At 36.6% G+C, this 15303-nt stretch overlaps 2 protein-coding genes across 6 annotated transcripts; both read right to left on the bottom strand.

The window, feature by feature from the left end:
- Window positions 1-1328: 1328 nt before the first annotated feature.
- Window positions 1329-6086, bottom strand: LOC120252959 (probable NAD kinase 2, chloroplastic). 2 transcript variants are annotated; one of them, XM_039261176.1, is made up of 8 exons: window positions 5761-6086; window positions 3459-5414; window positions 3218-3339; window positions 2981-3122; window positions 2673-2897; window positions 2319-2393; window positions 1995-2096; window positions 1329-1806 (listed from the first exon to the last, which is right to left on the bottom strand). In XM_039261176.1, exons 1-8 carry the CDS (start codon window positions 5968-5970, stop codon window positions 1603-1605), a joined length of 3036 nt encoding a protein of 1011 aa, XP_039117110.1. In that variant the 5' UTR covers window positions 5971-6086; the 3' UTR covers window positions 1329-1602. The 2 variants fall into 2 exon arrangements, with proteins under 2 accessions (XP_039117110.1, XP_039117111.1); XM_039261177.1 differs by having other exon boundaries at window positions 3459-5331; window positions 5761-5881.
- Window positions 6087-6446: 360 nt separating this feature from the next.
- Window positions 6447-14313, bottom strand: LOC120252995 (DNA topoisomerase 2-binding protein 1). 4 transcript variants are annotated; one of them, XR_005534193.1, is made up of 19 exons: window positions 14015-14313; window positions 13885-13927; window positions 13443-13564; window positions 12774-12881; window positions 12512-12656; window positions 12052-12143; window positions 11848-11941; window positions 11292-11727; window positions 11024-11166; window positions 10513-10874; window positions 10017-10184; window positions 8756-9046; window positions 8493-8673; window positions 8089-8267; window positions 7970-8014; window positions 7799-7884; window positions 7323-7416; window positions 6871-7244; window positions 6447-6726 (listed from the first exon to the last, which is right to left on the bottom strand). XR_005534193.1 is itself a non-coding variant. In XM_039261222.1 (18 exons), exons 1-18 carry the CDS (start codon window positions 14189-14191, stop codon window positions 7143-7145), a joined length of 2868 nt encoding a protein of 955 aa, XP_039117156.1. In that variant the 5' UTR covers window positions 14192-14313; the 3' UTR covers window positions 6447-7142. The 4 variants fall into 4 exon arrangements, 3 of the variants coding, with proteins under 3 accessions (XP_039117156.1, XP_039117157.1, XP_039117158.1); XM_039261222.1 differs by having other exon boundaries at window positions 6447-7244; XM_039261223.1 differs by having other exon boundaries at window positions 6447-7244; window positions 8089-8264.
- Window positions 14314-15303: the final 990 nt, after the last annotated feature.

Below are 15303 nucleotides of genomic sequence, written 5' to 3'. Positions count from 1 at the left end.
ATTCATTTTCATAAAAATCAGAGATTTGCATGCATGCATATATAATTAAAACTGTTGAAAATTATATACATATATATATATATATATATATATATATATATATATATATATATATATATATATATATATATATATATATAATAGCATGATTGAACTGTGAAATTAAAGCTCCATCATTTATTCATATATATGGAACACTAGTCCCTCCTTTAGACTCAAAAGTAAATATTATATTAGACTAGTATCTATATTAATTAATCATATTGTTATATGTGTGTGTGTGTGTGTGGAGAAATGGTGGAAGAGATAAACAGAAACATGAAAACAGTAATCCAGTAAAGTTGGAAGGATGCAGATAAAAGAATTAATGAGTAAAAAGCAGCAAAAACACAAATACAATGCATGGAAATTATTATATATCATCAACATGCAAAACCATGTGATTTCTGTTTGAGAAAAGAAAAAGAAAAAAGAAGAAGGTTTATCCCTGCATGTTAACGTTAAGATCTAGCAGAAAACTTTACTAGATTGATTACATCTATCAAGACCTTATAGTTACACTCAATTAAATTAAGTATAATATATATATATATATGTGCATGCATGTATGTTAATTTGTATAGGTGTCAACAAATTAAGAAGAGAAGAAGTAGTAGGAGAATAAAGAAAAAGGTTGTGATATTGTTAGAAGTTGAAAGTGGTTGGAAGTGTTGTTAGATTCATTCCCCCATGAACGAAATTAATTATGTTATATATATATATATATATATATATCATGAGTTAGTGTGTTAGATTCATTGTTTCTCCGGCTTTTACTCCCAAACTCTCTTATCTGTGTCTCTGGATTTTGCCTTCAATTCCACATGGACTTGCTGTCTCATTTATATCTCAAACTCCATGCATGTAATGTATTTGAGTTTTTAAGTATTAGGTATAATAGATATTTGTAATATATATAATTTGAGTGGGTTTGTATGATAATTTTAATCATAATATCAGACTCATAATTATGTACACTACACTGCTAAATGTGTATGTGTGTGTGTGATTTTGTCTCCCTTTTAAATACGTTGAAATGAGTATCTCATGCATCTTTGTTAGGTGTATATATATATATAATATGTAATTAGTATTTTCAACATATAATTCCATATATTTTATAAATTTATTATCAATCAAGATATAAAAATAAATACACAAACATTTCTTACTATATCTCAAAATACACTCTTACCAATAAGCAATTTTTGGTTGATAAGAACTCATGCAGTCTCATGCACACCTAATTCTCTATCAATAATTCAATTGAATAAATTACCACCCAAAAAAAAAAAAAATACAATGAAATAATTTCACAGTGCCTCATATGTAAAAGTTTATACAGAAAAAGAAAAAAAATTGTTCAAGGGGCACAAAATTTTTAAGCTTTTTAAATACACTTTGCATAGCAAGGAGAGCTCAAGTATAATTACAAGTTTTTACAGGGGTATATATGCACAAAGATTAATAATCTTGCCTTCCTCTCTTTGTATATTCTACACAGATATGTACAACATCTTGAACTTTCTTCTCTTGGAAAACTTCATCAAATTACATTTTTATTCACAAAGCTTTCTGGTCCAACCTCTCATTCCAGTTCAAACACCGAACCAAGCTAAGGAGCCAATCACCAGTTTGATCAGATTTATTCACAGTTGGTAGAGGGTGTTCACTCATCGATATTCTAACCGAATCACCTTTCGACAGTTGCTGCCTTCTCTTGCCGTCAAATGAAACCCAAGCATTGCTTCTTGCATCTTCAGGAATCTGTTTTATTAATATATCGATCATATTCAAATAATATTGCATTGGTTAGAGAACTACATTCACATTCAATTCACTTTGTGATGTTTTAAATCCATAAAGAAAAAGGCAGATAAATTCCGGCTATTTCTACACAAGAACGTCAGATGAAACATCGGCGATAAGAATGACTGACAATGAAGTAAGTTTACCTTTAACTCAAGCTGAGCAGAATCCGGTAGAATGACGGGTCTGAATGATAAGGAATGTGGGCAAATTGGTGTAAACAAGACGCATGGAACATTCGGATGCACCTGTGAGTTTGTAACACAAGTTTGTTTTAATCAGCACTGCATATATATTCTGAATGCATAGCAGAAACAAATTAGGAAACAAATTAGGAAACAAATTAGGAAAAGATAAACGTATTATTTAGTCGTACGTTTTAAATTACTTGCAAGCTTTTACAATCAATTCTGAAGCTTAACTCTAGTGCTTAAAACAAGTATAGAGATATTTAGTTTGTTGATTCCTACCATTGACCCCCCTGCAGATGTTGAGTAAGCTGTGCTGCCAGTAGGAGTTGCAATTATAACTCCATCTCCTTGAACCTGAAAGACTTTGATCATTAAAAACAAAAGTATGCTAAAGTTGATTTTGAAGGCAAAGAATTCAAGAATGCAATAACACATGCTGCTAGAATGTAGCAGTAAAAAGAATATTATGGAAAAGAGAGCTCAAGAGCACACATATGAGACATGCTCATGGAGCATTCCCAAATAGAGGATAAAAATACACAACATTAAGCGAAAATTAAAAAAATAAAAAATAAAGACATGGAGTGACCGTTAACATACCACTGCTTGCAAATAGGAGATATTTAATCTTACCTTAGTTATCAGCCGATTATGTTCATAACATTCGATTTTGGAAAGGTAGGGATTAGAACCACGGTCAACAACCACTTCATTCAGGACATCAAATATTTTTCCAGGCATCGCATTTCCATTCCGAAGAATTTCACATCTTAGGCGCATTCTAAGAGTTATATAAACTCCATCCAGCATGTTGTTCCCATGGATGATCGCCCCCAAGTCTTTTCTATATTCATCAAACTAAAGCAAAAGAATTGAACAAGAACTCTTAAGTAGTAAAACTACTAACCAAGTTAGTTAGACAAGTAGAGAGTTGAACATACAGTATGTGATGTGAGAAATCCGAGAGATCCCAGGTTAAAGGAGACCACTGGAGGAACTGCTCCTCGAAACAAATTTGATGCATGCAAAATTACACCATCACCTCCCAAACATGCTACAAAATCAACTCTCTCATGAAGGTCACTGCATAAAAAAAAAATCACCATTGACAATTAAAACGAACATGTAAACACAAAATATAAGGTTCGACCTTTGTCTTTAGGTCCATGGAAATATACCTGGTATCCTGACAATAAAAGGTTTGGACAAAGCCGAAACCAGGAATCCTTGCGAGTGTGTCGTGGACATCAGGTTCTACAAGAACATTCATTTTCTCTTGGCTGTGCAGGAAGGATGCAACCTACAGGTTCAAAAGCACCAGCTTCACTAGATGCCTAAATGCATATGCAGGAAGACAAAGAAACAGAAAAGGAAAGCTGACAGAAACCACCACAAAAACAAAATATTTCAATGGTATACCTCTTTTGTTTCTTCCATGAGTTCATCCCCTAACTTCTTCAATAGTAACACAGTCTTTGGTGTAGATTTCCACATGAGCATCTGCTGCTGGGTGGTTGGATGTGTAAAAGCCAAAGAAGACTCTGTCACCTTCTCCCGTATACAAGAAAACCCATCAGTGCGGACTAAAAACATCTCAGCTTTCTTTCTAGATTGAACTCTGACAACACCAGTTGTAGAGGCGCACATATTTCCTTGGACAAGATCCAATCCATCTGCCATTGAATCTATAGAGCCATTCACAGTCTTCCTTTTTTCTCCTATGGGGGGAGATAGAGTTTCGGTGGAGTTATTGCTGGAATTACTTGAAGCTACAGGTTCAGTAGCAAGCTTGGACAATCCCACTGGAGGGAAACCGTTCAAACTTGCACCTAAAGACGGAGAGCTTTGATTCCTCATTTGTTTTGCATTGCTAATATTAGGCGCATTTGTCCTGAGACAGATAACTCCATCAGTAGATGTCCCATTTGATGTTTGGGGCTTGATCAAATCTGATAGGGTAGTACCTAAAGGAACAACGTTCCCCTGAGCCGGATAATTCTGTTTCTTTCTTGAATCAGGTATTATTTCAACCTTCTTCCTCTGAGAATTAAGATATGTCAGAGGTGAGATTTTTCTCTGTTTAAAAAATTGGGTCATTTCTTTTCTGGAGAAAACACCACAGGTAGGAAACTGTGCCTTCAGTGGATTGCTCACTATTGAGACACTTGAAAAAGATTCTTCCTTCACAATGTATGCACCATTAGCATTACCATTTGGTGTAGTATTTTGCATGGAGTCATTTTTATCACCAGCCTCACAATCCTGCTGTTCATATTGAATTGCTGATATGCCTTCCTTGCTGAATCTCGGATTAGGAAATTCTGAAAAAAATTTATCTTCAGAAAGATTGTCCCCTTGTAAGTTCGAACAGATAATGTTCTGGAAATCTAAGTCACTTTCTTCATCCATGGTGTTCTTTGAAGGCTTGCCATTAAGTGAATTGTAGGTTTCAATATGCCTTGCATTGCGTGTAACATACTGCTTCCATCTTGAAACCATCGCAGAGGTCCTGCCAACTCCTTCTTGACTGTGGAGATAAATAGGCCTTCTGCTGGAATCTGATACCAATGATGCAAATTGCTCAACCTGCTCCACTGAAGGAGATGTCCCAACTTCAACAGGCAAATTTATGACCTCTATTTTTCCTAATGCAACAGCCTGGTCAATAGCAGACTGGTAGTAGACATCTTGTTCGGCCTCATCTCTAAGATCTACTATTGTCTTGAATCCCTTCTCTACTAACCAAGACAATCCTTCATCTGTAACCTGACCACCCCTCCAAAATGCCACTTCAGAATCTTCCAATGACTCATCATCCTTTGAAATGGAAAAATAAACCGGTCCGCAGTTTGCCAACACTGCAGGGCAAGGATAGCCATCCCCACGAGAAAACCCAGCATCATAGCAAACGTTCTTTAACCGATGCAATCGCCTCCAAATAGTTGCCCCACGATCATCATCCAACATCAAATAATTTGCAAGTGCAACATGCAGACTCTCACAACATCTTTTCATCTCACCTCTAAAAATAGCCAAAGGTGGAAGCTTACCATCTGGAATGCTCGTGTCTGCCATTTCAAATGAATTCTTGAACGAGGATCTTCCAGAAAGAACATCTTCTCTTCCTCTGTTCAGAAGCACTAGCATACAGCCAAGCACCGCAACAACCTTCTGTTCCAATAACGGCAGATCCTCTGAAGGCCTGTCATACAAAACATTACATTCTCCAGTCTCCGGATTACATAAAGTCCCCATCACAGCAGTATGAAGTTGTTCGGCAGCTCTAAAAATCCTGCAGTATGCCTCAAGTTCAGCAATGTCACCAGGGACAGGACCAACCCATAACATCTTAGATGAATCTTGAGATTGGAAATTCTACAAATTCCAAAATAAAAACTTCTCAGTTCTAGTTCAAAGTGAGTCATCTGTCTTCTACTCACCATATCACATTAAACTAGCAATTGTTAAAATATTTTTCATCATGAAGCACTAATTAATCACACTACTCATTTATTGTGCTAAAATCCTACAATAAAGTAATAAGCAAAAACAAAAAGACATGGTTTAAGCATGTTGCTCAAAAGCACCACACAGACACAAACAAGATGCGAGAGTTCTTCATTTTCACTGTGTTCATGAACTACAGAAAACTACACAGTAAAACTAACAGATTTTTCATCTAACAACTGTTTAATAAACCAGAGAAGAGAGAAGAGAGGACCTGAGAGTCTAAACCGATGCGTGAGGAGGGGAAACCCGAAAGCTGAGCTCGAGCTCCGACGTACCGCAGCTGCGGTGGTGGCACCTCCAAACTCCATGCTCGCCACCACCAGTTGTTTTTCAGCAAGAAACCACAGCCACGCTGCACTCTCTCAGCACCACAAGGAAGCCATAGATTCACAGCGCCATAGCCACTATAGAAAGCCAACATCTGACCGAAATCCAAGCACTCCTTTTGTGATCCCTTCTTAAAATACCAGTGCCAGCAGCTTAGCTAAAACTAAAAGATGGAGAGCTATTCATGGCAGGATTTGGGCGGGGACACCATTGTTCAGGTCCACTGGTTTTTGGAGGGTTCACAGACACTACAAATGGATTTGGCTTATTTTGCATTTTACTCCTAAACTTTTGCAATAATTGCAAACGAATAACAGTAAATTCTCATTATAAATACAAGTGTTCATAATGACAAAAAAAGATGACAGAACAATGAGATTCGTGAAGATTTGAATGAGTAATCTGCAAATAAATCCATTAATTTGGGAATTTCACTTGTTATTCAAGTGTCAAACCCCGAAATTAGATTAAAAAAAAAAGAATCTGAAAAGTGGATAAACATTATAAATATGCTACATTCGAAAGTAAAAGGGTACAAAGAAACAAATTGCAAATGAACCAAAGGGACAGTAAAAATAAAATTAGCCGCCATTACTCATTCAAAACAGCTTGTAGGTTTCAGTGTTACAGAAAAAAATGACATAGTGGTGGAAATCACTCATCTAATAGGCTTTCCCTGATCTGGAAAGTCCATAGTCATTATATCTATAATTGTTTGGATCATTAAATCCGCAGATCCAAATGTTACAACAAATCAAGCATTAAGGGAAAACATTTGGTACATGTATGGATTTATAAATCAGTACCGATGTGGTCTCCTCATCGATTGCATGCATCATACGGACCTGACCTGTAGATTTAGTGATCCATTTAGTTGGTACAGGGACGATAGCCATGGAAACTCTAGATCATGTGATCTCATCAAAATGAGAGTTTCGATTGCTTCCATTGCTCGACATTGGGATACATGAGATATACAAACAAGGAAGTTTACCTTTGGCTGAACATTCATGAATCATGGGTGCTGGTATTACTACAGAGAACAGAAGCAAGGTTGACCCATCAGCAGTTTGCAGATTTCATGAAAATATCAGTTGTCTAAGTTGTTTCTCTGCATCTATTCTGGTGGCCAATTACTGAATGAGGTGTTGATTTAGCATTGCCATTGTTGCGTGAGTTCACAAAATTTCCACTGCATTAGCAAGGCAAAAGCAAGAGAGTAAATTTAATAAAATTCACTCTCACTGGCAGCTCCACTCACGCATTCTAAGGTTCAGTGTATTTATCAGGAGTCATAGTCATGCTCTGTGATCGAACTCTATCAATTATCTTTTGTCTGCCTGACAAATCTTCTTCATAACCAACCACCTAAATCAACCAAAAACTTCATAAGGTGTTAAATTGTACTGTATAAAAAAGAGCACTGAAAAGAATCCAATCAGATACCTGAGATTCAGTTTGAGTCTCACTGAAAGTATCATAAGATCCTAAGTTCCTGTTATGACCAGAAGGATTATGTTGATTTTCTTGCTTCGAATCCCTGAATAGGAAATGTGGAAGGTGATTATTAACTAATAATATACAGGCACCATTCCAGGATTTACTCTAGGATTTACAAACCATGTTGATGCAAACCAAAACAAAAATATTATCCAGGCACCATTCCACCCAAAATCTTGAGCTAATAGGATGAAAGCCCCGTTTTGATATATTCACATAATTGCCAAGTCAACCAATGTGTGACTATTACTTAGTCTAATTCTATACACCATTATCATGGCTATGGCAATCCAGTTAAAGTATAACAACCTCATTACCTCCAGCTAAATCTATTTACATTAACTAGACATCATAGACAAAATTATGCAATAGAAAACAAACTTTTTTAAACTTTGATGATATCAATATTATAAGAACTTCACCTGCTTAACCATGGTCTTCCAATCTCAAAATTGGAGTGTGGAACAGCATTGTTCTGACTAATAATAGGATGTTGAGGTGAGAAAGTCTGCAGCTTTGAGGTCAAAGAAAATTTTCTGGTATGCAGTTGAAATGCAATGTACACAAACAAAAGTACAAGTAAAAAAGGATACACTTCGATCACAACCAGAACCTCCAGGTGACTTCATGTCGTGTATCTAATATCAAAACCATAATGAAATGAGATGGATCAATCATTCATATTTCTAAGGAATTTCTTTTCCAATAATACCTTATTTGACTGGGCTAATAGGTCCTCAATGGCATCTGCAACATCAGGTACAGCATTAGATACTTCCTTGACATCTTCAGTCGTCCTATCTTTACCAGATGCGACATTCATACTATTATTTTCTGATAATCTTGGCCTTTTTACCAAAGTCATAGAGTGTCTCTGATCTGCAACCCCTGCTAATCAGCATGTTTATCTTAGCTTGATGTTTTTTTGCTAATCTTGATATGCTTTATCTTAATTTGTTTCTAGTTGAGATCTTAAGATCTCATCTCATCCTACATATCCCAGTGAAGTTGGAGGAATAATATTCAGGGTTTTTGTATTTTATCATCATATTTAAATAAGATCAATCAGAATTAAAATGTAGAACAAAGCCATTTGTCACATTATTATGACCTTACCAGCATCTGCAATTTGGCATTCTATGGGAACTTGGGAATCACTCGTTCGCTGGGACGGGACACTTGCAATAACCATGCGAGCTGCCTGTGTAGGATATTGGCTCACTGTGCATAAGCCTGCTTCTCTATCCTGAGCAGTAGCTGCCTTAGGCCAAAAAGGTTCAAGAGAAACCATTGCATCCTGAAAAATCATTCAGATGAAATCAATCTGTCATACAGACAGGTAAATTCTTGAGCTGCAATCAGAAAGAGAGATACATCACCTGTTTGATACATTCAGTGATCCAGTCAGCTGTAACGGAATGAATCCCCCACTTACATGCTGCTTCATACTTTGGGCCACTGGTGAACTTACATAACAAATGTGTGACCTTTTTAGTAAGTTTCTCTGTGAATTTAGCTCCAAGAGTATGACATAAATTTCTTAAAAGTAGCCTATCTTTCTCTTCATACTGGGAGACACAAAAGCGGAGTTGTTCAAACCCAGGAAATGGAACTTTACAGCACAAAGGTGAGAAAAGAACATGATTTCCAACGTCTTGTATGCGGCCATCCTAAAGCAAAATGAAAAGCGTGCTCCTTACAAGTATCCCAAAAAAAAAAAAAAGGACAACAACAACAACAAAGAAAGAAGAAGAAGCAAATGTAGTGTTTCATGAGGGAAAGCGGGAATCAGATTATTCAGCATAGTAGCAAAATCAAATAAATGGGCACTACAATCTATCCAGCATATAATGAGTTCCCTAATATACACATACGATAGTGCTATTTCATTGATTTGGATGACTTAACAGATGCCTGAATATGATGAAACTAAATCCAGAAAATTCTTACCATGATAATTGACACTGTTCTAAAATATGGTGTAGATGTTGTAGCATTAATTTACAGATAACAGTCACATCTAGGAGAAACAGTGCTGAAAGTTCTTGGAAAAAAGCAAACACATGATTAGAGCTCAATTAGTGAGAGTAGGAAGGCGATCTCAGATAATCAAATAACAAAACAATCATATCATCAATGCTTCATTAGAAAACCTATAAAATTTAACATGAATTTGGATAAGAATTTTCTCTGGTATCAGAATAAAATTTCTCCTTTAAATTGATTTCAGAGATCAACATGAAACCAAATACTCCCATTTGAAGAGAAATGAACTATAACTAACTTTCAAGGATAAGAACAGTTGGTGGTGATAAGTTTCCACTGATCAAGATACCACATTAGATTATATCAGTACCATTAGACCTAAAAGGTAAACAAGCATTAGAATTCTCGCATGTGCGGTTCAAAAATTCATCCATATAAGAAAAATGCATGAGCAAAGATCATGGTGATCCTCCAAGGGCAACTATCAGCTGAACTCAATCGAGTTCTCTGACAACAATTTTTGTCAAAGGGAACTTTAATGCTGAAAAAAAGGGGGCAAAAACCAATAGAAGATGCTATCGTGACAGGGGAAAAAGAACCAAAAGAAAAAATAGTGACTAGCTGAAAGCATAGCAGAATCAACATTTTATGTACCTCTAAGCAGAAGCGTATCCAGTGAGGGGAAACCGCAATTGACTGTGATGCTACCGGAGAACCCTGAAAAGAACCATGAGTCTCGATGATGAAATTTGCATTCATCATCTGGTAGTGATCAATTATCTGTCCTCCCCCTTCCCTGACCCATTCAATAATTTCAGGTCTCTGCTATGAAGCATTATTACACTGAATTAGAATACAAAAATCATAATATATTAAAATGGATGAAATATGAATTTGATCAAATACAAACTTGAGGTAGAAGGCATGACTACAGCAAAATCAACTGTTCCACAAGCGAAATTGAATGAATGGCAATAGAGTAAAGAATGTGATAAATCTATTGTGGCTGTCGATTAGAACCAAGATGACGAACAGGAGTCCCAGTATTTTAACAAATATATATATATATATATATATATCAAATAAATAATCATGGGACATGATGCACATGTATGGAGAGGTCAAGAGGAAAAGGGAAACAAAGACTAACCCGATCTTCTGGGAATGAGCTTGAAAAGCAGAAGGATTGCCCCTGGAACATATTTGATGATTTTCTACTGGAACCCATGGTGCTAGAATGAAATAGCCTTTTAAGATTATCATTACGAGCACTCTTCAATGAATAAACCCTGTTTGACTGCTCAGAGCTAGTTGCTAACTCAGCATGGCCACTCCTACTTAAACCTTTTTCAGAATTTTCTCTCACTTTTTCCTTTTCCGCCAGTGATCCACGTTCAAAGGTCCTATCCTCAGAGACTGTATTCATTGGCATGTGAGAAGTTCCAGAGAAGCTTTTACACTTCTTGCCGGAGCAAAAGTCAGCTGCTGTCTCCCAAGTGGAGCATGTAGAAGCTTAGGAGTTGAGACAACAAAGTGAACAAGAAAATTACAAGTTAATAATATTTGAATCCATAAACAAGACAAAATGTTATTACAATGCCAACTTATTAGCAAGGATAAGCAGAAATGAAGTTTAAGGTAAAGAAGTCATCACTGCATACCTTTGGGCGGTAACATATCAGAAACAACATGCCTCAATGACACAGGAAGCTCTCTCTTTGCTAGATCACATTCCTCCAACCAAGTAGCTTTCACAACATTAATGACACCCCACGCAGCCAAGCGTCTCACCTCTTTCTTTTCCCTAAAAAAATGCAGTTAAATTCTAAATCTGGATGTGCTATCTTCTATACTGGTAATTTTAACTGGGGAATGGGGATAAAAAATTAAGGGATTCAGGAAGGAGCTATCTAAAAAGAGGCAATATACATTTCTGAAGGGTTGCCAATGATAATGTGAGTGAGTTTTTCATTCAGTAACATGTGGCGTGAACCCCCACCTCTGCGTATCATAGTCACTGATTTAGATAGTTGCTTTTCATCCAAACCCAGAAGTAAAATCCTACAATTTGACAAATAAAGGTCATTGTCTTCTGTTTCAGAGTCCTCAGCAACAGATCGATCAATTTTTTCTTCCACTTTCTTCTGTATAACAGGTACATCTGTGTTCTCACTGTTAGTCTTGGTAGCATCTGACAAGGTAGCTGACATATTCTGTGACAAAGTAGTTTCTAGATCCCCAAACTCTGTTGGCGGTATAGGCTCTGATGTTTGAAGTTGGTTGCCCAGTTCCTTCTGAGAAGTTTTCACATTATTAGAGGAAACTGGAGCTTCGACAACAGGGTAGAATCCCTCATCTAGACAAGCTACATGTATGACAAAATATGATGAGTCAAATATGATTAAAAAAACTGCAGGGAATAAAGATTTGCAAATCCTCAATTGAGTCAACTTAAAATCCAAATAACAGCATGTGATGGTATTACCTTTCCTAGCAATAGACTGATGAACCCACCTCCTAGTAACAATATGAATATGCCCCCACCTTTTCGCAACCATGTATTTATCCCCTCCAGGAGCGTGCAGAATGTCAAGGGTATGACTTTATATTCATTTTAAGCTTTTGCAAAGAATGAAAACAAGTATAAGAATTATCTGCAAATATCACTACTTTAAACTTTAAAGGATATATCAGAAACTAAATGGGTGCACTTCTTGGTTAGATCAGCAGAATAATGGCCGCCATTTTCCACAATGAACTTTTCCATCTCCTTCCGTTCGTCTGAGAAAATGAACACTACATCAATTTGGCAAAAGAAAAAAACAAGAGCCAGCATCTACCAGTGAAAGGTAAGACCTGAGTCATCATTCTAAAAAACAGCAGCAAACAGCACAAACATAGGATTCTGATGTTTTCAGTGGAAAGTGAAACAAAATCTAATACCAGATTAGTTAATTAAAAGTAAAAAACCACTGTTAGGCATGTAGAAGACAATCCTGCAGCAATACTCAGCTTACCAACTGTCCATATCTTTTCAACCTTTTGATCAAGTTATGGACCCCTATTACCATCTCCTATTGATCACACCCACTGAATAAGTGATAAGAAAGAAAGCATGTGTTTCGACCATATAACCCAGTATCAGTTACCTGCAGGTATTTTAGTGACGCAAACTGTTAGACCACTAAAAGGAGGAACTTTAAATGGCTCTTGAGGCACAATGCGATGCTCAGTCCAACATTGATATACCCAGGTCACGTTGACAATAGGTTTCTTAAGAACGTTTAAAGCCCACTGCACCATGTAAAAAGCAAATCAATTATGAAATTTGAATTTGAAAGCAACATCAAGTAAAGCACTGACAATTTCCAAAACAATGAAGGAAATTTGGAAGAAATTTTTCAACAATACCTTGTATTTGGTAGCCAAAACATTTTTTGCAACGACAAAGTCAATATCTAGAGATGGTTTCGTGTGTAATTCTCCTCCCATAGCAGTCACCAGCAGTTCAATCTTAACCTGCAAAACAATTTAAATGAAAAATGAAACAAACAAAACAATTTGGAAAACTTTCCTTCAGTCACTCGAGCTAACATCATAAGTCATCTAAAAGGAAAAACAAAGGGAAGTGATGGGACTATTCTTTTCTCTATGATTACTTGCATGCCACTGGATTCAAAAACATTTCTTTCAAGCCACATCCAATGCATGTCAATAGCAGCAATCAATCCGACATATATTGGAAATATGAAGATTTTTAACTCTGTGAATGGAAAACAAGGTCGTTATCTTGTGTGTGTCAGATCATGCTAACTGCAGCCATCAATATTTATCCAGCATAACCAGTAAATCCTAAATCCCCTAACCAAACTCCAATATGCCATGCAAGATTAAAAAAAATCCTAAATGTACAAGAAAATATGGTAGGTTCGAATAGTTGCCTAGTTTATCCAAAACAACCAACTCAAAATGTTCACAAAAATAGAGTAGGTTTTAAGATAACAAGTGTCCTGAGAAACATTGAAACAAACTCTTTGGTCACCAATTGACATAAATTGACATTATAAAATAGCAAAATACCTTCTCATCCTTCTCAAATCCAGAGGCAAGAACTTTCACTCCATCCATTGCGAGGCAACAGGTGTAACCCTGGTTAGGTAAAGTTCTGCACTCCTTGGCACAAGAAAGTACACATTGTGGTCCTGAAATACATCATGAATGTACAAGAAATCAAGTGATGAAGTATACAAACAAGGGACCTTATCAGCACAAATTTCAACTGGGAGCAATAAAAATCAATCAGATATTCATATCATAAAGAACGCTGAAACTACCACATAAAAGCACATCAATAGCACACCCGCGGACTGCCATATTTCAGAATGCAATTCTAACAATTTCAATAGCTTGATCAGGTTAAACTAACTCTAAATTTCAGTTTTTACAACATGATTTCAACTTGTTCAGATAATATTCTTTCAAACAAACAGTAATGAATAAATATCGCAGGAAACCAACATACCTACCAATTTGCAACCCTTAGACCTGAGATATTCGAACTTCTCCTGAAAATCCAAAGTGGGCAACAATCAAACAAGTTCCAGATCACAGTAACAATCAAAGAAATCGAAAAATGGGCAAGGGATTCGAACATGATCGATGGACGAAATAACATGGAATTCAGAAGGAGCGCTGCGAGAGGGATCACAGCAGAGGAAGACTTGGGCACCGTTGAGGCGGAGAGCGTCATGGACGGCGTCAAAGGCCTCTGGCGGCACCAAGCTCCGGGATAACAACACGCTGGCGCCTTCGAACACCGCCGGCCTCATCGATGCTTTGACGATCTTCTCTGATCGCTGAGAGGAAATGGCGCTCCTTTGCGCTGGCGCCTTCGATTTTGGGCGGGAGGGAAAACCAAGAACGAGTTTGCCGCCGCGCCGGGATGGAAATGTGCTAGCGTTAGGGTGAAGTTTGAAATTATTACTCTCCCTGTTACTTTTTATCGGTTGTGTTAACCCAATCTCATGTACCAATAAATTTAGTTATTTCATAAATTTTTATAAAAAATTTGTTATCTATCCAAAATTACCTTTAATTTATATTTTTACATTTCTCTCTCATATTTAATTCTAATAAAAAAAATCGGTATTAGGGTAGTTTTAGAAAAAAAAATAATAAATGATTTTTGATATTAGAAAATGACAGATAAAAAGGAACATGAATTTATGATAAATAAAAAGGAACGGAAGGAGTATTAACTATAATTCCAAGTTATAATTAAGGGAAAATTATTTTTAGTACCTGAAAATTTCAAAACTTCCCGGAAAAGTCCCTCTGACATTTGAATTTGACAGACAGTCCCTCCTTTTTTATTTTGCTGACAGTTTGATCCCTGGGTGTAACTCCGTCAGTTAACTTCATGCAATATTCCATTTTATATGTTTCTTTAACCCAAACTGTCTTCTTCTTCTTCTTCCATCATCCTTTTTGTTGGTTTTTTTTTTGTTTCCATCTACGCAGGATAGATAGATTTGTCTCTTCCCCGTTGTTTTGGTTTTATTTTGCACTTTTGTACTTTGAATATTTTTTCACTCGGAAGACAATTCATGTGAGCTTCTCCATACTTGTTCTGATTTTATTTTTTGTGGTCATGCAATTGTTAACCATGCTTTCTTCATGCAGGCAGCCAATAGATACCTTTTGCGCAGTTGCTAGGTATAGGGGGGAGGGTCGAGTCCTCCAGTTCACAGTGTTGACTCATTGGGAGTCAATTCTAGATGAGATATGTCAAAGATAGGGGCTTGGCATTGGCACTATGAAAGTGAAGTTTGTCACACCCGATGCAAACCGAACTATTTGTCCCATTGATTCTGAAATTGACTTCAAGCGTATGTGCCAAATATATCAAATACTAAACAGCGCTGCCGTTGACCTTATTGTT

Source organism: Dioscorea cayenensis, chromosome 25, assembly GCF_009730915.1.
Source record: "Dioscorea cayenensis subsp. rotundata cultivar TDr96_F1 chromosome 25, TDr96_F1_v2_PseudoChromosome.rev07_lg8_w22 25.fasta, whole genome shotgun sequence".
NCBI lineage: Eukaryota > Viridiplantae > Streptophyta > Magnoliopsida > Dioscoreales > Dioscoreaceae > Dioscorea > Dioscorea cayenensis.
The sequence above is the reverse complement of the archived record's forward strand: the minus strand, read 5'-3'. Positions and strand labels throughout refer to the sequence as shown.